At 54.5% G+C, this 22,528-nt stretch overlaps 2 protein-coding genes and 1 long non-coding RNA gene across 10 annotated transcripts; 1 reads left to right on the forward strand and 2 right to left on the reverse strand.

Moving 5' to 3' along the window:
• Window positions 1-457: 457 nt before the first annotated feature.
• AIP (aryl hydrocarbon receptor interacting protein) lies at window positions 458-7,037 on the reverse strand. 2 transcript variants are annotated; one of them, XM_019415182.2, is made up of 6 exons: window positions 6,797-7,036; window positions 3,363-3,542; window positions 1,962-2,150; window positions 1,324-1,500; window positions 1,087-1,228; window positions 458-773 (listed from the first exon to the last, which is right to left on the reverse strand). In XM_019415182.2, the coding sequence occupies exons 1-6, from the start codon at window positions 6,893-6,895 to the stop codon at window positions 568-570; spliced, it is 993 nt and encodes a 330-aa protein (XP_019270727.1). In that variant the 5' UTR covers window positions 6,896-7,036; the 3' UTR covers window positions 458-567. The 2 variants fall into 2 exon arrangements, with proteins under 2 accessions (XP_019270727.1, XP_019270729.1); XM_019415184.2 differs by having other exon boundaries at window positions 586-773; window positions 1,095-1,228; window positions 6,797-7,037.
• Window positions 7,038-13,863: 6,826 nt separating this feature from the next.
• On the reverse strand, window positions 13,864-17,616 carry LOC109246858 (uncharacterized). Of its 2 annotated transcripts, none has more exons than XR_008421080.1 (2): window positions 17,347-17,616; window positions 13,864-14,370 (listed from the first exon to the last, which is right to left on the reverse strand). It is a non-coding gene; the product is annotated as an uncharacterized LOC109246858 (long non-coding RNA). The 2 variants fall into 2 exon arrangements; XR_002071478.2 differs by having other exon boundaries at window positions 13,864-16,430.
• TMEM134 (transmembrane protein 134) lies at window positions 16,681-21,644 on the forward strand. Of its 6 annotated transcripts, none has more exons than XM_019415172.2 (8): window positions 16,681-16,920; window positions 17,819-17,883; window positions 18,373-18,462; window positions 18,615-18,691; window positions 20,643-20,726; window positions 20,891-20,935; window positions 21,153-21,206; window positions 21,294-21,644. In XM_019415172.2, the coding sequence occupies exons 1-8, from the start codon at window positions 16,747-16,749 to the stop codon at window positions 21,374-21,376; spliced, it is 672 nt and encodes a 223-aa protein (XP_019270717.2). In that variant the 5' UTR covers window positions 16,681-16,746; the 3' UTR covers window positions 21,377-21,644. The 6 variants fall into 6 exon arrangements, with proteins under 6 accessions (XP_019270717.2, XP_019270718.2, XP_019270719.2 ...); XM_019415173.2 differs by having other exon boundaries at window positions 18,400-18,462; XM_019415174.2 differs by lacking the exon at window positions 20,643-20,726.
• The last annotated feature ends 884 nt before the right edge of the window (window positions 21,645-22,528 follow it).

Raw genomic sequence — 22,528 nt, forward strand, 5'->3', positions numbered from 1 at the left:
GGGGCCTGGGCCTTGGAGGTCTCATGGAGGGCTGTGTCCTCCCTACCTGAGGCCTCCTCCTGAATAGTCCTCCCACCTCATCCAGCCCTCCAGACCTGAGCCGGCCTTTCAGTTCGCAGGGGCCCAGACTGGGCTTCCGACTGAGTCCTCTGCCTCCCGAAGCGGGGGCCGTGAGGCCACGGGACCAGAGGCTGAAGGGGAGAGCTGCACTGGGGGACCGTCTCACTCGGAGCCCCCTGGCTGTGCCTTTGTCTCCCCCTGAAGACTGAAGGCTCCCAGGCACCTCAGCTGGCACGTGGCCAGCAAAACACACTTCCTTTGTGACAGAGACCATCCTCCTTATCTCTGTTGGGGACACTGAGGCCCAGAGAGGGAGGACCCCGATCCTTTGCCTCCCAAGACCACCCGAGTACCAGGAAATGCTGTCTCGCAATGGAATCAGCCCGGCAGGACCAGGGAGAGATAAATACGGCCTTTATATACAGAGAAGCATGACGGAGCGGGGGCAGGGGCGCTGGCGGCAGCAGCAGGGGGCAACGCAGGGCAGGCAGGGCCGGCAGAGCCCCATCAGTGGGAGAAGATGCCCCGGAAGCGAGCCTTGTCCTCTTCGTCCTTCTGCCGGATGCGCGCCTCCAGGGCCCGAAGCTCACGGCTCACGATGGGCGCCAGGGCGGGGTCCAGCTCCAGCACCTTGGCAAAGTCAGCCTGGGCCTCCTGGGCATTCCACACGGCCGCGTGCGCCTTGCCCCGCTTGAAGTAGGCCTTGACGTTGTCTGCAGGGGTACCAGCGGGCAGCAGGCACGCGAAGGCATGAGTGGGGGGGACCAGCCAGCCATCCGGCCTGACTTCTGGCACCACGGGCCCCTCGTGGGGCAGAGCCCTCCCGACCTGAGGATGCCAACCACACCTCCGACCCCATGACACATTCATAGGTCACCGGCACAGCAGGGCCCCCGGCCCCGCCTGGGTGGAGGACATCTGTGCGGGCTCGTGCAGGGGCTCGGCGGCTGGGCGGGGGGGGGGGGGGGGGGGGGCGGCGGGGGGCGGTCAGAGGCCCAGTTGTGCAGCCCGGTGCCCCGCGCTCACCGTCATACTTGTTGAGGATGGAGGAGCAGTGGTCCAGCACCTCGTAGTACTCCTGGGCCACCAGCTTGCACTGACAGTAGTTGAGCAACAGCGGCGTGATCTGCTGATCCAGCTGGATCCAGTCAGGGGACCCAGGCTGCTCCTGGGGGCAGGGGGGGCGGGGAGAGGGCAGGAGATGCTGAGAGCTGGGTCCCTTGGCGCCACCTCGCCCCCTCCACCACAGCCTCTGGGCGGCACCTTCATCTGCAGGTTCTTGAGGCAGGCGATGGCGTCGTAGTACTTGGCGGCCGCCTCCCTCACGTGGCCCTCACGGTACAGCCGGTTGCCCTCCTGGTGGATGACCGGCACCGCCTTCGCCTTCTCCTCGTCCGTCATCGCCCAGGGGTCCTGCTGGTACGTGCCGGGGTTCTCCACCTGCCAGAGCGCCGGCCAAGTCAGGGGGCGGCCCGAGGGGCACCCCCGCTTCTCCGGCCGCAGACCTGACCTCTGGGCCGGCCGGGCCTCTGGACGCTAAATACCAGAAACAGAGCCCCTTGCTCATCCGGTGACCAGTCAACAAACAAACGCTCTAGGAGCACCTCCTACCTGGCGAGCACTACCAGGTTCCAGGGATAGAACAGTGAACAAGATGGGGACAGTCCCCACCCTCACAGAGACGGGTGGAAGCAGAGGGGCCCCAGGAGGGACACCCACGGGGACTGCCGGGGGCCCCGCCAGCTGTTCTCGTACCAACACCCCTGTCCTGTCCCAACACCCGCCCTCAACAGTGCATCCACTGAGCCCAGCAGCCCCAGGCAGGCCGGCAGGGCCAGGTCCCGCGGTGAGGCCAGGCAGGGCTGGTTTGGTGAGGCACCTGGGGCTTGGTGGCCCCTCACCTTAAGCATCTCAATATCGAAGATGAGAGGCTGGGGGTTCTGCTGCAGGGCGTCCAGATCGGCATGGCCCAGGGAGCTGTGTTCGTGCATCTGGGCGATCCCGCAGCAGTGCCGCTGGCCCTCCAGGGGGTCCTTGCCAGCCGCGATGTTGCGTAAACTCTTGGCCACCAGCGGATACAGGACCACGTGCTGCAAAAAGGCGAGCGGGCACCAGGGGTTCTGTCAGCAGGGGCTACCTGGTCATCGGGCCCAAGAGGCCCAGCCCCTGGCCCCACCACCACCTTCGAAAGGACACTGAAGCCCAAGGAGGGGCAGCAACCGGTCCGGTTGCAACGCAGGAGGGCCTTTCCCTCAGGAGTCCCCGGGCCTCCCAGCCTTCTATTCTGGCCAAGTCCCCAGCTCTTGCCACACTCTCTGGCCACCAAACCAAGCCAAGCACCTACCCCTCCTACCCCAACACAAACACACACTCTCCCTCTCCCTGTGAACCCGTCTCCCTGCCCTTACAAGTTCAGCGGGATTCATGCCTCTTCCCCCATCTTCCTGGGGGTGTGGCCCACAAGCTGGACTTGTCACCACTACTGGGGTCCCCTACGTTCTGTTCTCAGTGTCTCTTCCTTCTCCCCCGCCCCACCCCCACCCCCTTCAGGGCCTATCTCAGGGCTGGGCCTAAGGTAGGGCTCAAAGCCCTCAGCGGAGACCTCTAGGCATAGCGGACCTGGCCTTTGACTTTCACTAGGAACAGCTGTTGAGATGATGGGACCCAGACTCCCCAGTTCAACCAGCTCCGTTCACGGTCCCTACTGTCCGCAGCGGGGGCAGACTGCTACAGTAACATCCAGCCGGCAGACATGTCCTAAGTCTCGGTGCTGAGCATTTTGAGCTGGGGGTAAACACATCCAATCCCTGCTTTGCTGTAGCTCAGACCCAGGTAGAGGACCAGATCCTGGTCATGCAGGGCATAAGGGGTTAGAGGATCCAGGGGAGGGTGTTGAGCCAACCACCGGCAGTCACGGAGGGCTTCCTGGGGGTAGTGAACCCAGGAATTCACTTTGAAGGATGAGGGAGAATCTTGGCTGAGAAGGGGATGGAAAGGAAAGGCAGGGAGGTGAGTGGGAGGGGAAAGCTGACAGGGGTCAGACCCTACAGCTTATATATGTCTAGCCTGGCAATGATTAGGAGCCAGAGAGGACTGAAGAAGGAGTCGTATGGGTCATGTGCAATCCCCCGGCTGCAGTCTGTCTATGAAGAGGAGAAGGCAGAAGAGGCCAGGACCCTAACGTCCCGTTGGTATGGCGCCCTAGAGGGAGTTGGAGGAGGCCTAACCAGGGCAGAGGCCCTGGGATGGGGAATAGGGGATGACTGCACAGACACGACAGGCAGGTGCGGGACATCGGGTACCTTGACATCGCAGCAGAACTGGGCGATCTCCCCTTCACGCATGGTGCACACGATGGTCTCCCACACAGGCAGCTTGAACTTCTTGCCAATGATGAGCTCCATGGGCTTGCCACGCACCCGGCTGTCATCCAGCACAGTGCCCTCCTTGTCGCTGTGCAGAGTCCGGTAGTGGAATGTGGCCTGCGGGCCACATGTGGGATAAGGCGAGGGCACACACTCCTGCCAAGCCCCCAAGGACAAGCCCGGCTCTCAGCCTGCAGATAGCGCCAAGGGACAGGGCTTGCCCGAGGGTCACCACCTGACCTTTACCCCACCACCCAGGGGAAGAAACTAAGTCACAGAGAGGGAAGTAAGGGGCCCAAGTCACATGGCTGGGTGGTGGGGGGGACGGGCTGGGATGGGATCTCAAGCACTCTGGCTCCAAATATCGTTTCCACAAATATTTACTGAGCACCTACTACGTGCCTGAGCTCTGTGCTAGACACAGTAGTAGGTAAAGCAGACAAAAGACCCTGTGCCCATGGAGTTCACGTGGAACTTCTAAAGGAAGGAGATGAGCCTCAAACAAAACAGTGGAGCTAAGGGTTATGGATCAGAAGATAAAATGCAGCAGAATAAGACAGGGCGAATCTATACACAGGGCAGCGGGGGGACTCTCTGAGGAGGCAACATAAGCAGAGATCCGAACAGAGTACAGAAGAAAGCACACCAGACAGATGCTGGGGTACAAAGGGGTGTGAACTTTCTAGGCCAAAAGAGCAGCAGTGGGATTGTGTGGTGTGTTCAAGAAGCATCAAGGCAGGGGCGCCTGGGTGGCTCAGTCGGTTAAGCTTCGACTTCGGTTCAGGTCATGATCTCGCGGCCTGTGTCGGGTTCTGCGCTGACGGCTCCGAGCCTGGAGCCTGCTTCGGGTTCTGTGTCTCCCTCTCTCTCTCTTTCAAAAATAAACATTTAAAAAAAGAAGAAGCATCAAGACAAGTGTGGCAGAAGCAGAGTGAACGAGGGGAGGGGTGCACTGTGGGGTCACCGGGGTCTGCAGGGATGGATCCCGCAGTGCCTGGAGGCTGTGGTGAGGACGTTAGGGGAGTTAGGAGACTACCACAGTAGGCCTGGGGGGACAACAGCGGCCTGGACCAAGGTGGTAATGGGAGAGGTGGTGAGAAGCAGTCAGACCCCGGCTGCATTCTGAAGACTTGTGGAACCGAAGAGAACTAAAGGGGCCGCAGAGACTGGGGGGGTGTTTTGCCTGAGCAACCAGAAGGTCGGGGGGCCCTTAACTGAGACGGGGAAGGCTTGGGCGCAGTGGGTGAATCTGAGCTGCTGACCAGACATCCAAGCGGAGATGGTGATTTGGGAGCAGGTTTAAGGAAGAGGTGCAGCCAGAAATACACATGTGGGGGACGCCTGGGTGGCTCAGTCGGTCAAGCATCCTACCGGATTTTGGCTCAGGTTTGTGAGATCGAGCCCCGAGTTGGGCTCCAGGCTCCGGGCTCATGGTGCAGAGCCTGCTTGGGATTCTCTCTCTTCCTCTCTCTCTGCCCGCCCCCCCCCCCCCACAAGCATGTGCACATGTGTGTGCTCTCTCAAAATAAATAAATTAAAAAGATAGCTTCACATTGAAAGAAAGAAAGAAAGAAAGAAAGAAAGAAAGAAAGAAAGAAAGAAAGAAAGAAAGAAAGAAAAGAAAAGAAAAGAAAAGAAATACACATGTGGGAGTAGTCCGGGCAAGGAGAATTTCTTATTTTTACTTTTTTTAATGTTTATTTAGTTTTGAGAGAGCAAGAGAGACAGAGTGCAAATGGGGGAGGAGCAGAGAGAGAGAGGAAGACACAGAATCCGAAGCAGGCTCCAGGCTCCAACTGTCAGCACAGAGTCTGATGTGGGGCTCGAACCCATGAACTGCGAGATCATGACCTGAGCCAAAGTTGGATGCTCAATGGACTGAGCCACCCAGGCGCCCCTACTATTATGTTTTAAATATTTATTTCTGAGACAGACCACGTGCACAAGAGGGGAAGGGGCAGAGAGAGGCGGGGGACAGAAGATCCAAAGCGGGCTCTGGGGCTGACAGCAGAGACCCCAACGTGGGGCTTGAACTCAGAGCCACAAGATCATGACCTGAGCCGAAGTCGGACGCTTAACCAACTGAGCCACCCAGACGCCTGAGAGTTTTTTAGAGATGAGCCTGGGGGAAATCATCTGGGGGTGAGTGCAGAGAGAAGAAATCTGAAGACTGAACCCTTGGCAGGACATAGAGAAGCCCACGTCAACAACAGTACCTATCCCACATTGTGGGAATGGAAGGAAATAAACTTGTGTAGCATTTAGCACAGTGCACTAGTAGCATTCAATCTAACCTGGGGATTGTTATTTAATAACCAGGACCTTCTTCAAGGCCATCAACCCCCCGGCCCATGGGAGCATGCATCCACACCCACACCTCTTCTCTCCGCTCAGAAACGATCCCTCTCAATATAACTGATCACCAGAACCATGCAGCTCCCCTCTGCTGTCAGGGCACTCACACCGAGCCAGGCTAGGATCTTTACCCGCCCAACCTTGGCACAGTTCTACCCCAGGAGCGTGTGTTCATTCACAGCTGCTCTGACTTGTGGTGTCCTCAGTCTAGGCCAGGATCTTTGATCTTTCTCTCCCTGTGCATGTTCTGTGTGGCTGCTCTGCTGGGCCCAGGGGCTGCCCCTGGGAAGCTCCTTACTCTACAGACAAGTGGCAACCGGGAAAGGCACTCCAGGAGGAGGGACCTGCCAGAGCAGAAGCACGGAAGCCCGGAGGCATAGGTTGTCTGGGGGAGGGGATCAAAGAGGACTGGATGTACCAAGGAGGAGGGTGGTAGGTTCTTTACCTTCCGAGCCCTAGTCCCAGCCCTTGTCCGTCCTGAGCAACATCACTTAGAGCTGCCGAAAGGCTCTCGTCTGGCAGACCTGACCTCTGGGCATATTCAATGGGTTTGCGTGCCCTGGGGCCTCACTTTTCCCATCTAAACAATGCGAGCTGGTTTAACTGTTTTCAGTAGGCCCTCCTATCTATACAAGAACTTCAACCTTGCAACCCGGAGGCCCCGGGCTCCCTTCCCCAGTCCTGGGGCACCTCCAAGGTCCCAGGTTTCCTGCTCCGGGTCTCCTCCAGCTCCGGGTCGGCTTAGACACTGAGGCCAAACCCCTGCAACGTTCTTACGATGACTGACGGCCTCCCCGACCAATGCAGCCACACGGCCGAGCCACGGGGCGAGGCAGACGTATCCAAATTCACCCCGTACTGAAATTCAGACCAACCAGCGTCGAGCTCGGCATGTGAGCAGTAGGGTCACCGGCCACTACTATCTGGGCATGCGCAACCTCTCGCCTAAGGCCTCCTCCCGCCTCGCATGCGCACCGCGCCGCAGAAGGGTTGAGGGGAGGGGGCTAGGCACGAACCTTGGTTCCATCCTGAAAGTCAGGGAGTTCTCCTCGGCCTTCCTGTATCACACGCTTCTGGATCCCGTCCTCCCGGAGTCTTGCGATGAGATCCGCCATCCTTCTTCCCCGCTGCTCTCTTTCGGTAACTTCCGGACCCGTTCGGCAGCTTCCGGACCTGCTTCGGCAACTTCTAGCGCTTCGGCAACTTCCGAGACGGCGCCATTTTGGCTGAGGGCGGACGCCAAAAAGGGACTAAACGTAGAAGCGGACGGTGATTGGTTGTCTGCGCGGCGGCCGAGCGCGCGCGTCACCCAGGGGCGGGGCCTGAGACCCTCTGGGGGAGGGACGGGGTCCGTCAGGGAGGCGGGGCCAGGGTCTGCCCGGCGGGGCGGGGCGGGGCGGGGCGTCCCTAGCAGTTGCGTCCTTGTGTGGCTTTGGACCGGCCCTCGCGAGTGGTTGTGGCCCTCGCCCCCCGCCAGCCCGTTTAAAGTTGTAGTAGTTGGACAACATTACAGGGCTCGGAGAATGGGATGACCCCATCCGCAACGCCACTCCCTAAAACTACTATTATTGTGTATTCTTTTCAGGCCTTTTTGCATCTCTAGCACAATGGTGACTTTTGCGTCCTGGATTATTCTCTTTAAAAATAGATGAGTGAAAAATAACAAATAAAACGAGGAGTAAGAGGGAAGGGAGGGAGGGCTTCAGTGTTCCTGGGAGTACAGTAAACTCCCAAGAGACTGTGAGAGCCCCTTGTGGGCTCGGGAGTAGTGTGTCGTCCACTGAATCCACAGTGACAAGCACACAGTAGGTGCACATTAAATATTAGGAAATACATACCTGAGGGAAGTGAGTTAAAGCAAGGTTTCCCTCGGCCTCTGGAAACTAGCCGTGAACAATAGCGGTAGGAGTCTTCTCCCAATGTCAGGGTAACCCAGTAAGGGGACTGTCTTGAGGCCTGAACCGGGCCTTCATCGTATCCTCCTAACTGGGAAGGATTATTGTCCCTCCCTTCTGACCCAGGTGCTAAAGGCTTCAGATATTTACTGTGATTCATTTCCCACAACAAGTCCCCCTAGAGAGGTGGGACCTCAAAGCGGAAAAGGAAATGTGCTTTGTTTGCTTGGTTTTTGCGTTTTACCGACACAGGAAGTTTTATAGGCAAGTTCTGCCAAATTTTGAAGCAACAAGTAGTCTGTATTTTATACACATTGTTACAGAAAATAGAAAAAGTGGAAAAGGTGACCAATATATTTTATGAGCTGAGTTTAACCTTGATTGTTCCTGAACCAGGTAAGGATACCACATGACAAGGAAAGTATTTTTACTGATAAGCGTAGATGTGGAAAAGACTAATTGAGATATTAGGCTAATTGAATCCACTAGTGTATATAAAAAGGCATCAATATGCTAAGTGAAAGTCATTCTCGAAAAGACAAGTTAGGGGGCGGGGGGAGCGGGGGAGGTGGGGGCGTCTGCGTGGCTCAGTGGGTTAAGCGTCCTCCTCGGATTCCTGGTTTCCGCTCAGGTCATGATCTCATGGCTCCTGAGTTCAAGCCCACATCAGGCTCGTGCTGACAGTGTGGAGCCTGCTTGGGATTCTCGCTCTCTCTCTTTCTGCCCCTTGCCTGCTCCCTCTCTCTCTCTCAAAATAAATAAATAAACTTAAAAAAAAATTCATACGACGTCGAACAGTGGTTGGCTGGGGGAAGGGAAAATGGAGAATTGTTGTTTTATGAATATAGAACTTGTTTCACAATATGCAAAAGTCCTAGAGATTGGTCGTATAACAGTGTGAATATACTTAACACTACTTAACTGTGCATTTAAGAATGTTTCAGATGGGAGCGCCTGGATGGCTCCGTCTGTTAAGCTCTGGACTCTCGATTTCAGCTCAGTTCGTGATCTCACAAGCCCTGTGATCAAGCCCCAAGTCAGGCTCATCACTGATGAGCCTACTTCAGAGTCTTAAGATTCTCATTCTCCCTCTCCCTCCCTGCTCCTCTCCCGCTTGTGTGCTCACTCTCTCTGTCTCTAAAACAAAACAAAAGTTTAAAATAGCAAATTTTATGTTATGCGTATTTCCTCACAATTAAAAATTAATTTTTTTCAGAAAAAAAATTAAAAGCATCAAGATCAAGTACAGCTCATTCCAGTGACAAAGGAATGGTTTAACATTAGGATTATCTATCATTGCAATTCATCACATCAGTGACCTGAAGGAGAAAACTCATATGGCTATCTCAAAATATTCAGGAAAGGCATTTGATGAAGTTCTGTGACTATTTATGATAAAAACTTACAGTTAGGAAAAAAGAGGAGCTTTCTCAGAATGATAAAAAGCCATATGTGATTAAGTATGATGGAATAAGTATTCACGCTTCTTTTTTTGTTTGTTTCAAATTTTTACTTAAATTCTAGTTAACTTACAGTGTAATACTGGTTTCAGGAGTAGGATTTAGGGATTCACACCCAGTGCCCATCATAACAAGTGCCTTCTTTAATACCCATCACCCATTTAGCCCCACATTCCTTTCAATATCAGGAACAAGGCAAGGAATGCTCTCTACCAACAATACTGTTCAGCATAGTATTAGAAGTCCTGGCCAGGGGCGCCTGGGCGGCTCAGTCAGTTAAGTGCCTAACTTCCGCTCAGGTCACGATCTCATGGTTTGTGAGTTCGGGCCGCTGCCAGCCCGGAGCCTGCAGCCTGCTTTGAATTCTGTGTCTCCCTCTCTCTCTGCCCCTCCCCTGCTCATACTCTGCCTCTCTCTGTCTCTCAAAAATAAATAAATGTTAAAAAAAATTTTAAAAATTAAAAAAAAAAGAAGTCCTGGCCAAAGCAATAAACCAAGAAAAAGAAATTGTGAGAGTGATTCTATCTACATAGAAAATCTAACAGGATCTATGGGCAGACTTTTTTAACAAATTAGAGAATTCTTCAGTGTTTCGGGGATATAAAATAAAGCTACTAAAAGTTAACAACACTCTTCAAACCAACAATAACTCACTAAAACATGTAATAGAACGTAAGATGCCACTCACGAGAGCAATAAAAGTCAGAAAGCATTTCAGAAGTAAAAACACAGCCTTGAGCTTTGCGGAGCGAAAAAATTTAAGGACATAAAAGAAGACACGAATAACTGAAGTGACATACTTTTTTAATGATTAGAAGAGCTTAACATTTGAAGCTGTGATTTCTTCTGATATCAATCTAGAAATTTAATTGAAATCCCAGTGAAAATTAAGATGGTTTCTGAAGAACTTGGAAAACACTTTTACAATATTTCTCTAGAAGAATAAAGGTTCATAAAAAGTTAGGTCAAGTTTGCAAAAGATGACCAAAGGTGGGAGGGGGCGGGGCTTGCCCTGTCCTATTAAACCACACCGTATGGGGCGCCTGGGTGGCTCGGTCAGTTAAGCGTCCCACTCTTGATTTCAGCTCAGGTCACGATCTCGCAGTCATGAGATCGAGCTCCGAATCAGGTTCCGAGCTGAGCACGGGGTCTGCTCGAAATCCTGTCTCTCTCGCTCTGCCCCTCTCCCCCACTCATGCTCTCTCTCTCTCTCTCTGAAACAAACAAAAACCACTGTAAACCATAATAATCAATAGCATGTGATACCGACTGAGAATTAGTCAAGCAGATGAAAGGAACCAAAGGAGAGCTTAAAACTGCATACTTGTATGATAAAAGTGGGACCACAGTTCCGAGGGAGAAAGAACTGATTGGTCGGCGATGCTGGGAAAACTGGCTCACTCTACGTTGAAACACATCTGGATCCCTTCTTGCACCACATCCAGAGACAGAATCTGTGGCCTTATGGATCTTAACATAAATTGTGATACCTAACCATTGATCGAGTGCTCATATGGGCCGTGCCCGTTACTGTGCAGGAAATCATTTAATGCTAAATGAATGCTATGAAGGAAATGCTATTATTACCTCCATCTGACAAATGAGGAACCGAAGGCACAGAGAATTTATGTAACTTGCTCACGGCTGGATGAGGGTGAGGTGAAGGATGTGAGCTGTGCAAAGTCAATTTGTATCTTTATTTGAATTGTTGATATTTTGTTCATCGTGTGTTTTCGCCTTAAATCTGACTTTGAAAAACAATGCGTTGAAGTATTATTGACCTTGCTTACCGGATCTTTTGGTATCCACTTAATTTTTTTACACTAGTCCTGGCCCTCCAAATCCCAACACTGGTAAGAAGACCAGTATTCCAGTGGTCTGGCTCCAGGTTCCGTGAACTATCTTATTGTGACACTTAGTAAAACTATCGGGCCAGGGGCGCCTGGGTGGCTCAGCCGGTTAAGCCTCCGATTCTTGATTTTTCCTCAGGTCATGGTCTCGAAGTTCATGAGTTCCGCGTGGACTCAGCCCCGCATGGATCTCTGCACTGATAGAGCTGAGCCTTCTTGGGATTCTCTCTCTCTCTCTCTCTCTCTCTCTCTCTCTCTCTCTCTCTCTCTCTCTTCTCTCTGCTCCTCCCTTCCTCCCTCTCTGTCAAAATAAATAAACTTAAAAGAAAACAAAACTATCAGGCCACTAGAATACGACACTGGAGAATATCTTTATAATCTTGGGATGGGGAAACACTTCAAACAAAACTCAAAGAACACAAACCTGATGGACTTGAATATATAAAACGGAGGATTGATTTTCTTTCTTTTTTTTTTTAATTTTTTTAAATGTTTATTTATTTTTGAGACAGAGAGAGAACAGAGTATGAACGGGGGAGGGTCAGAGAGAGGGAGACACAGAATTGGAAGCAGGCTCCAGGCTCTGAGCTGTCAGCACAGAGCCCGACGCAGGGCTCGAACTCACGGACCGCGAGATCATGACCTGAGCCGAAGTCGGACGCTCAACCGACTGAGCCACCCAGGCGCCCCTGGTTTTCTTTCTTTTAACGAAGGTTTGTGTAAAGTAGAAGCAGAACAAAATGAATATATTGCCCGATTTCTTTTTCAAAAATGAACTGAATATTAAAAAAAATTTTTTTAATGTTTATTTTTTGAGAGAGAGAGAGCGTGTGCAAGCAGAGGAGGGGCAGAGAGAGGGGGAGACACAGAATCCAAAGCAGGCTCCAGGATCTGAGCTGTCAGCACAGAGCCTGATGCGGGGCTCGAACTCACAAACCGCAAGATCATAACCTGAGCCAAAGTCAGCCGCTTAACCTCCCTCCCCCCCTTCCTTCCTTCCTTCTTTTACAAATTCACAAAGCTTTGGAAGGAAACGCAGTAAATTTTTGTTTGCAAATGGCTTGATCTACCTCTTTTCCTGGTGCCTTTGAAGTGGACGTTGAACTCTTGTGAGACAATCCTGGGTCCTCTAGGTCCTAGTCCACAAAACAAACCAGGCAGCGGTCAGCAGCTACCTTTATTTGGACCCAGACACCCGACTCCAACGATACTGCCAACAATCAGACCTATATGGCTTGTGAGCAAAACAGACGAAAAGAGGGAACCAAACAGGACCAGTTATCATTTTCCACGTATGTCCACAGGTTTTTGTGTTTTGAGTTGGCCTGGAGTACGAGTTTAGAGAAAGCTAAGGAATATACCAAGTGCTACCATGAAGAGATCCTAGATCCACAATGGAAGGGGCGTGTCAGCTGCCCCTCTGCTTCGACCGAGAACAAGCCCGGAAAGATGATGAAACTATCGGGAAGGGTGAAGTTATCCCTCAGGAAGCAGACTTCCGGATCAGGTTTGAGACACCGGGAGTAAAGGGACTTCTGGCAGGTGGTCCATAAAAACATACTAGACTAAGGTATGGAAAGAATAAACAAGCACTGTTTTTTTAAAAAGCTCTTCCAGGGGCACCTGGGTGGCTCAGTCGGGCAAGCGTCCGACTTCAGCTCAGGTCATGATCTCGTAATTCGTGGGTTCAAGCCCCGTGTCGAGCTCTGTGCTGACAGCTCAGAGCCTGGAGTCTGCTTTGGATTCTGTCTGTCTGTCTGTCTGTCTCTCTCTCTGCCCCTCCCCCACTCGTGCTCTGTCTCTGTCTCTCTCTCAAAAAATAAATGGACATTAAATAAAAGCTCTTCTGGGGCGCCTCGGTGGCTCAGTCCGTTGAGCGTCCAACTTTGGCTCAGGTCATGATCTCACGGTTTGTGAGTTCAAGCCTTGCATCGGGCTCACTGCTATCAGCACAGATCCTTCTTCAGATCCTCTGTCCCCCTCTCTCTGTCCCTCTCCCTCTTGTGCTCTCTCTCTCTCTTTCTCTCAAAAATAAACATTAAAAACAAACCAAAAAAAAGCTCTTCTGGGATGACCTGTTTAAGACAGAAAAAAACACCTCCCAGTTTAACCCGTTTCTGACCAAAAGTCAAACCAGGGCTGACCCATGAGAAAAAGTAAGTTCAAACCTCTCACAGGGGCATCTGTCTGGCTCAGTCAGTACAACATGTGACCCCTTGATCTTGGGGTTGTGAGTTCCAGCCTCGTGTTGGGTGTACAAATTACTTAAAAATAAAATCTTTAAAAGGAATTAATGAATTAGTTTAAAAAAATACACAAAACCTCTTGCACCCGTGGGTGGGGGGCAAGAAAACATGATGTCGTTTTTTTTTTTTTTAATTTTTTTTTTCAACGTTTTTAATTTATTTTTGGGACAGAGAGAGACAGAGCATGAACGGGGGAGGGGCAGAGAGAGAGGGAGACACAGAATCGGAAACAGGCTCCAGGCTCCAAGCCATCAGCCCAGAGCCCGACGCGGGGCTCGAACTCACGGACCGCGAGATCGTGACCTGGCTGAAGTCGGATGCTTAACCGACTGCGCCACCCAGGCACCCCAACATGATGTCGTTTTTAACGAATGTTAAAGAGGAATAATTTCGGGGCACCTGGGTGGCTCACTCAGTTGAGCATCTGACTCTCGGTTTCAACTCAGGTCACGATCCCACGCTTCGTGAGTTCGAGTCCCACATCGGACTCTAAGCTGACAGCAGGGAGCCTGCTAAGACTTCTCTCTCCCTCTCTCTCTGCCCCTCCCCCGCTTGTGCTGCCTCTGTCTCTCTCAAAATAAGTAAATAAACTTTAAAAAAAAAAAAAAGCAGCACACTTTCAAGGCTGAAAGTGGCCTGAAAACTCTTGTTCTTTATTTTGCTGATTAGTGATATGCTGTAGAAAATCATGAGTCGAGGGTTTAGTCCCATGTATATCATGGGTCAAACGACCCGTGAACACGCCAAGCAAGGCCACGTTCTTGGAAGTTTACACAGTTTCTGGTCTGGTCCTGCCCTCAATGGAAGCTGGGAACACAGTGAGATATTTAGCACCACTTTCCTATAACCTAGTCCGCATCCCGTGGACCCAATCCATCCTTGGGGGATTTGCCTGTTTGTGCCAGTGTCCGTAGGAGGCAAGGGTTTGCTGTGGTCGCTGCCAGAGTCTTCCTCCTGCGTGTTGCTGCCGGGGCGTTTGCAATGCGACTGGAGACACGGGTTCTGAGCAGCCGTCCTCACTCTGGGTCCGCCAGGAACCTGTCCGTGGGCATCTCTACCCTGGGCCAGTGGTATTTCTCTCTCTCTTTTTTCTTTCTTTCACTTTTCTTTCTTTTCTTCTCATACTTGTAGGAGGGGCTCTGCAACGCAAAAAGCAGAAGTAGAAGGATGAGAAAGCGGGAGACATAGAAGGGTCAGCTGTTCGTGGAAAGTCTTAGGCCCTCGTCCTTTGACACCACTGGCTTTAGAGAAGTCCTCAAATAGAAATGTGGAGAGAACTCAAGTGGAGGGTGGCAGGGGTGTGGATCCTGCCGCAGGGGTGTGGCCCCATCCCGGAGCCACTCCAGGGCAGTGCTGGCATCCAGAGCCCCCATCATCCATCGGTGGGGGGTCCGGCGGGAGCCAAGGCTGCGCTCACGGAGAACGCCCCCGTGGGACGTGGGCCCAAGCCTGCACTCCACCCCAGGACTCCGAGCATTGTTAACGAAGGGAAACTCGGACAAAGTAAGGAGACAAAGAGATATGTGCAACACCAAAGCACTGATACTTAGCTGTGTGTAGACATGCAAATCAGTAGAAAGAAGGCTAGAAACCCAATAGAAAAGATAGACAAAGGCTCCCCAAAGAGACAATTCACAGAAGAGGGAACCACCGTGACTGCCAAGTGCACGAAGAGCTATTCAAATTCCCTAGTCATCAAGAGAACCCAGATGGAAGTTAGGAGCCGCTTCAGATTCGTCAGATTAGCAGGCATCAGAAAACTGGAAAGCCAAGTGCTGATGGCAAACCAGAACCCTCGCGGTAAGTGTGGAAGTTCCAACAGCCACCCAGGAGAGCATCGTCGGTGCTTTGTGAAGCCGAGGGTGCGTGTACCCTGTGGCCTGGAAGTCCCACTTCGAGGAGAATTCTCCCACCGTCCATAAGGAGACAGTTGAAGACAGGTGTTCGCAGCAGTGACGTATGTGACAGGGGCACTGAGGCCAAGCTAAGGGGTGCATCACTGAAGGGTGTGGGGCATACTAAGAGTACTGGATGCTCGGCGTGGCATATTACATGCAACTGGCAGAAGTAACAAATGAGATGCATGTGGAAAACATTAGTGTTGAGTGTAAAACTGTAAACAGGATGAGTCTTACACACGGCAGCATGTTTGTAAATTGCAAGCATCCATATAGGAGCCAAGCCATGTATAGAAGAGAACCAGACAGGATTCAAGGAAGCTGCCTGAGCACACCGAGAGGGGCCTTGTTTACAGTGGTGATGCGTCACAAACCGGGGAGGAGGCAAGAGTCAACTCTGCCCATGAGGTCATACAATGAAGTGTGGTGGGTGGGGGACGAGCATCCCTGGAACCAGGGGAGCTTGGGTTCCAGCCCCAGTTCTACCACCTGTAAGCACTGGGGATTTGGGCAAAGCATTCATTCATTTCGTCCACAAATATTTAACGAGCATCTACTCAGGGCCAAACACTGTTCTGGGCACTGTGGACACGCTGGTGAATAAAACAGTGTAACATAAGTTACCCTCCGATAAGTGCCGTGTAATGTGATACTGACTTTAGATTGCATCATCACGGATGGCATCTCTGACACCTGACTTTCCAGCAGGGATGCAGATGATGAAAGGACCCAGTTGTGAAAGAGCAAGGTTAAGTGCTTTCCAGGCATAGGGAACAGCATGTGCAAAGGCCCTGAGGTGACAATGAGTTTGGCCTGTGTGGCTGGGTAGGTGAAAGAGGGGCAGAGGGGGCTTGAGGAGATTGAAGATGTAGGCGAGGAACAGATCATTCACAGCTTTGTAGGCCTTAGTCAAAAAGAGCTCAGATATTATTCTAAACACAATGGAAAACTAAGAGACAGTTTCGTACAGAGGAGTGACTTAGCAGCATACTTTAAAAACAAAACAAAACAAAACATTTTTTTCCTTAATAGTGATACACAGAGAAAAAGATGAGATATATTTTAAAAGATCACTTTGGCTGCTGAGTGGAGACTGGATCGGAGTGGAAGCCACATAAGCTTTCTGAGCCTCAGAATCCACACCTGCTATGGTGAGAATACCCAACCGGTGCAGAGCCGCGGTGAGTCAAGGTGGGAACACAGTCTGGTCCTAGGAGTCTCCTTGGCACTCGAGGCGCAGGCTGGGACGCGCAACGCTCCATCTCGGGCCCGGGGTGCCCCTCCAAGCCCAAGACACAGACCTACGAATTGCAAGCGAGCGAGCGCTGCACCCGCTGTGGCTCGCGTAGGCGGCCGCTGGGAGGCGCCGGAAACTCTGCGCCGTCCCCAAAGGAGGGCCCGCCCACTGGCCCGCTCGGCGCTCGGCAGCTCCGGCCTGCCGAGGGCGAGCAGGGGCGGGGCCGTTACGTGGGGGCGGGGCCTCGGCCGGGGCGCCGGAGAGTCGCAGTCCTAAGCCTACAGCACGGGGCGGGGCCTGCGTGCGGGGGCGGGGCCGCGGCGCTCGGGGCTGGCGGGCTCGGATGGCGGCGGCGCAGGGCTCCTGAGCGGGCCGGGGCCATGAGCGCCGCCCGGCCCCAGTTCAGCATCGATGACGCCTTCGAGCTGTCCCTGGAGGACGCGGGCCCGGGGCCCGAATTCAGCGGGGTCGCCCGCTTCGGGCCGCTGCACTTCGAGCGCCGAGCCCGGTTCGAGGTGGCCGACGAGGACAAGCAGTCCCGGCAGCGCTACCAGGTGAACGGCCCGGCCCACCTCAACCCCAGCCCGGGTCCGGGGGGTACCCCAGGCCGAGGCCGGACCTTGGAGAACCCCAACTCAAGGGAAAATCTGTCTAGACGCCCCTACCTACGTAGCCACTGATTCAAGGCCCTGCCCAGACCCTCCCAATTCTGATTTTGGTCCCCAGCCACCGAACCCGGGAGTTCTTCCCCTAGCCCCAGCTGGAAATCCCACCCGGTGTCCCCACTTATCCTGGGTCGGGACCCAACGCCCTCTTTCCCCGCTGGGCTAGAGAGCTCTTCTTGTCCCTGAACCAGATCTTGCCCAAACTCCGGAGCAGACCCTCGAGCCTTCCACTCTCCCGCTTCTGTTCTGGAAGTCCCCACCCCATCCTGCCCCCGCCCCCACTCCCCTACCCCAGAGCTGGAGGCCCTCACTCACCTGATGAGTCCTTACCCATGCCCTGACTCCCACTAAACTGGGAATCTCCAGTCTCCCTGAGGGACTTCCCCCAAGATCCTTTTATTCGAGCCTGTATCAGATTTCTGCGCCCCAAACCTGAAAACCAGGACTTTTGCCCTGTGGCATTCCAAATCCGGAGCCTCCATACTGGGCCCCTGAAATACCATTCTGAAAGCTCCACCCTGACTCCCATACTTGGGGGCGCTCCTGGCCCTGGGACCATGCTGGGAGCCCTCAACCAGCACACACACACACACACACACCCCACCTCCTACCTGGGTTTCAGTTTCTGTGAATCATCAAACCCGTTTTGCGGGGAGGGTGGAGGGCCAGGTGAGCAGCTGTCAAGCGGCCAGGCAAACAGCTGTGTGGGCTTGCTCTCCTCTCCCTGAGAAGGGAGGAGGAAGGGCCTGGGCCCAGTAACCCCTCTGAGCCCTGTGTTCTGGAATAGAACCTGGAGAATGATGAGGATGCAGCCCAAGCCTCTCCGGAGCCGGATGGGGGAGTCAGCATCAGGTCAGGGCCAGGTGGGGACCCGGCCTACGCCTCTAACCCTGCTCCTGGCTCCTTTCCCCAAGGTCCCTGGCCAGTTTCCCACCTCACACTACTCAGCTCTGTCACATCCTGTCCTACAAGGATTCCTAGCCTGATCCCCACGCCCCTCATGGGCTCCCCTGTCCTGCAGGGTCACCCTACCCCAGTGCCAGCCTCACCCCCCCCCACCCCCCCACCAGGCTCTCTCTCCTGCAGAAAACCCCTAGCCTGGTCTAGCCCCTACCTTCCCCCAGGTCATCTGTCCTGCAGGAATCCCTAGCTCGAATCTGCAGGTTTTTTCCATCCTCGGTCCTGCAGAGACCCCAGCCCTTGAATCCTCCTCACTCTGTCCCCTCTCAGTGCCCCCTATCCCGCAGGGACACCCATCCTAATCCCTGTACCAAGCCCCACCACGTCATTATGACCCTTGATCACTTGCCCTGCCTCTCCCTGGGCCCACCTGGCCAGCAGGGATTCCGGCCGAACGTCCATCCGCAGCTCCCAGTGGTCCTTCAGCACCATCAGCAACAGCACCCAGCGATCCTACCATGCCTGCTGCAGGTGAGAGCCTGCCCTGCTTAAGCCACCTGCAGTCTGTGACCCCGAACAGGCAGCCCTGGCTTTCCCCCTCAGTCCTCTGGGTGGGGAAGAGTGATGGGAGAGGGTGGGGCTCTTGTCGCTTCTCACACTCATCCTGCTGTCCTGCCCCCCAGCTGGACGCAACACCCTTTGATCCAGAAGAACCGCCGGGTAGTGCTGGCCTCCTTCCTACTCCTGCTGCTGGGGCTGGGTGAGTGCCCCTGTGGGTCCCCTGCCTACCCCCGTGAGGGCGCCGTCCTCCCTTCGTGCAGGGTCCGGGTCCCCCTTGGCACACGGAGCCTCCCTACATCCAGCTGACTGCCATCACCCCACCCCCATTTTACAGGTGAGGAAACTGAGGCCTTAAGAGGAGCAGGCCCGGTCTCCTGGACACACAGCCAGGAAATCACACGTAGTGGAAAATGGAGCCTGGTCCCATGCTCCAAACTTTTTTTTTTAACTTAGCCATTTAATCCCTCAGGGAGCAAAAGAACAACAGCTACCGTTTATTCTGTGGCTACTTCAAGCCAGCCGCAGGGTAGGCTTATTTCCGGCCTTACGGAGGTCACACAGAAAGTGAGAGGTGGGACCGTGACCCAGAACCAGTACAGAGACAAGTGCTCAGGGATATGCCCATCCCCGTCAACAGGGATGCTGAGCACCCTGCCGGCCCGACCCACGGAGCACCTGTCGCGTCCCCATCCCTGGAGTCTGAGAGCTGAGGAGGACCCCTCCCTGGCCCTCACCGGGTACACCTATTGCCCAGATGGGGAAAGCGAAGACCAGAGCAGACAGATCTCCCAGCCAGATGTTTTCTGACTCATTCTACGGGGCTGAGGAATCAGGATCCCCAGCAGGGACCTAGGGTCGGGATCAAGAGGGGCTCGTGAGGACAGCCCAGCCGCGGCAGCTGCTCTCCATCTCCCAGCACGGTCAGAGTCCCCTAGCCAGAAAGCTGAGCAGCGTCCTCGCCTCGGCTCTGAGTGTCTACGTGTGGGGGGAGGGAGCCACCAACTTCTCCAGTCCCCGCTGCAAGCTGGGCACTGGTCAGATGGGCCACCTGCCTTATCCCATTTCATTCTCTCTCCCAGTACCCACAAGGGCAAGCATTATTACCATCCCAGTCCAGAAATAAGGACAGAGGCTCAGCCAGGTAAAGGGACTTGCTCAGACCTCAGCTGTGAGGTGGATGAGCTGGGATTTAAACCCACATCAGTGACATCACCAGGCCTATAAAGGGCCTTTGTAGGACTTAGAAGACACCTCCTCTGAGTGGGCAGGGCCCCCAGCCCTAAGCCAGGGTGGCAGGTAGTGTTTCAGCCCCCACCATTCCTTTTTTCAGGTGCTCTATACGGGGCACAAGTCACCTAACAGTCCATGGTGGCCCCTCGAGCCTTCATGCCATATCGCTCCCTTGCTGGAAAGCCCAGCTCCCCCACCGCCCCCAATCCCATCCTCTAAGCGGGGACCCAGGACTCTGTAGGTCTGAAAAGTTGATCCAGCCATGACTTCCCCAAACCCACTGTTCTCAGCCAAAGTTCACATCCCTCGTTGGGGTCTACAGGCCCTGCCAGACTCCTCAAGCCCGGGCTCTTGCCTCTCCAGTCTTCTACTCTGGAAGCTCCTGGAAGGCCCCAAGTTCCTTCCAGACTCTAGGCCTTTGCCATGCTGCTCCCTCCGCCCGGAGCATTCCACTTCTTTTCTGCCTGCACCAAGCCCATAGCAAAGCCTCCAGAGTCCAAGCGCCTCCTCCTTCCACATGCAGCTCCCTGCGTCTCAGTTTCATCTTCTGTGAAATGGGGATGATAATACCTGTTTCATTCAGTCACGGTGACAATAAAGCAATGCAGGTAACAAGCTTAGCCCAGTGCCTGGCAGCACCTGGTAAGTAACAACTAAATGTTAGCTGCTATAGCTGTCACCACCCCTGCTCAGCGTCATTGCTACCGCCTCCAGGAAGCCCCTCCCGATCCCCCAGGCTCCCCCTGCCGCCTGCTCTGGGCTGCCACACCCCCATCACTGGATTGTAGCTTGGAGTTTCTTGTTGGTTGCACCACTAGGGAAGGGCCATGAGGGCAGGGACCTCATTCGCTTTTCCCTGTGGGATTCCCAGTCCCAGGCACACAGCAGGTGTTCCATAAGTGTTTGTCGATTGACTAAAGGCCACACCACGGAGCAGAGGAAAATCTCACTTCAGACATTTCCCAGGCCCTGCCAGGTGCCCTGCTCTGAAAACACAGAGCTTGGTGAGCTTCCCAGGAAGGGTCCTCTGGCTAGGGAACCTTCAGTTCAGATTGGGGACACTCCTGGGGCCTAAGCCTTGCTGGGGGTGGTGGGTGGAGTTCCCCGCCCTGCCGCCAGCCCCTGCCCCCGCCTCCCCCCCTCACCCTCGCGGATCATCTGTGTGCAGCGCTGATCCTGATCGCCGTGGGACTGGAGGTGGCCCCCTCGCCAGGTGAGCGCCCCCTCCTACCTCCGCAGGCAGCGGGCTTCCCCACAAGAGAAAAACCCCTCCAGGACCCGCGAGCCCCCAACCCCCTCGGAAGTTTGCTTCCACCCTCATAGCAGGAAAGGACCCCTTTGACCGCAGCGAGACTTGACCAGACAGTGACCCGCCCCCCCTGGGTCCCGCCCGGTGCCTCCCAGCCTTGACTCGGCCCCTCCTCCTGCAGGTGTCTCCAGCGCCATCTTCTTCGTGCCCGGCTTCCTGCTGTTGGTCCCGGGAGGTGCGGAAGGGCTCCGGGCAGGGGCGGGGCGGAGCTGGGGGGCGGGCCGGGGGCGGGTCTCGGCTCTGACCGGCCCCGCCCCCGCAGTCTACCACGTGATCTTCATCTACTGCGCGGTCAAGGGCCACCGGGGCTTCCAGTTCTTCTACTTGCCCTATTTTGAGAAGTGAGCCTCGGGCAGACCGCGGGGATCCAGCCTCGCCTGCGAGCGGCCCCAGGGGGCGCTCCTCGGCCCCGCCCCGCTCTGGTTTCCTCATCTCAAGGGAAGGACTGCTGGACCCTCGAGCCCCCAGCCCCCTCGAAGTTTGCTCAGGAAGTTTGCCCACTACCCAGGCCCGGGAAACTCGTCCCTTGCCTGTTCTGTGCCTTAACTTATTCTCGAGCCTGGGGGCTGCTGCGTTGTTGTTTTGTGCTAATAAAAGAATGTACTTCACTCCAGGAGAGACCTTGATCTTCCTTTCCCGCCAACCCTGCCCAGCCCGTCAGCCTGGCCACAGCCCCTCCCGCAAAACCTGAGGGAAGCGCTGGCTGCAGCTGAAGGCTCCAGGACCACCCGTCTCCCCCCGTTGTACCCGCGACGGTCCTGATCCTCTAAGACTTGCTCCTCCGTTTTAGGTGCGGAGCTGGGCCAGGGACTCTATCCCGCAAGCCTGGAGCAGCCTCCCGTCACCACCCAGCCCTTAGCAGAGCTGGCCCTGCCCATGTCTCTACCTGGAGGCGCAGCAGCCTTGGTGCCTGCCCAGGGGGCCCTGGCCAAGGGCACTGGGATGACGCAGGCCTGGGGCCTGGAGGCTGGTATCCCGGTTGCAACGTGGCTCTGGGGCCCTGGGCTGCCACAGCTCTGAATGTGGGCCACGACAAGGCAGCAGCCCAGCCCTCTCCGCCCATTGCCCTACTTCCGGGCTCAAGGGTTGGGAGAAGTAGGGGTGAAGACAATGAGAGGCAGGGCGCGTGTAACAGAACCTCCGTGATCGAGGACTCTCCACAGAACAGTGGAAACAAACCAACTCAGAATTTTGGGAAACCAAAGCATCTCAGAATCTCACGAGCCAGGAAACAATCTTTGAGAACCCTGAAATCTGAGATCATAATAGCTACCATTTATCAAACTCTTAGAAGGCAGCGGGTCCTGCGTTGAGCACTTAGCACAGGTTATTTCTGATAATCACCACCTCGGTCCCATTTTACAGATGAGGAAACCAAGATCCAGAGGGACTGATTCGCCCAAGGGCAGGGTTGGGAACATAACCCAAGGCTTCCAAGACACCTGGGGGTGGGAGGGAGAGGTGAGGGCACCCAGCCTGTGTGGTCCCCAGCTGACC

This window comes from Panthera pardus, unplaced genomic scaffold (genome assembly GCF_024362965.1).
Source record: "Panthera pardus isolate Hobbes unplaced genomic scaffold, ASM2436296v1 HiC_scaffold_12, whole genome shotgun sequence".
Lineage (NCBI taxonomy): Eukaryota > Metazoa > Chordata > Mammalia > Carnivora > Felidae > Panthera > Panthera pardus.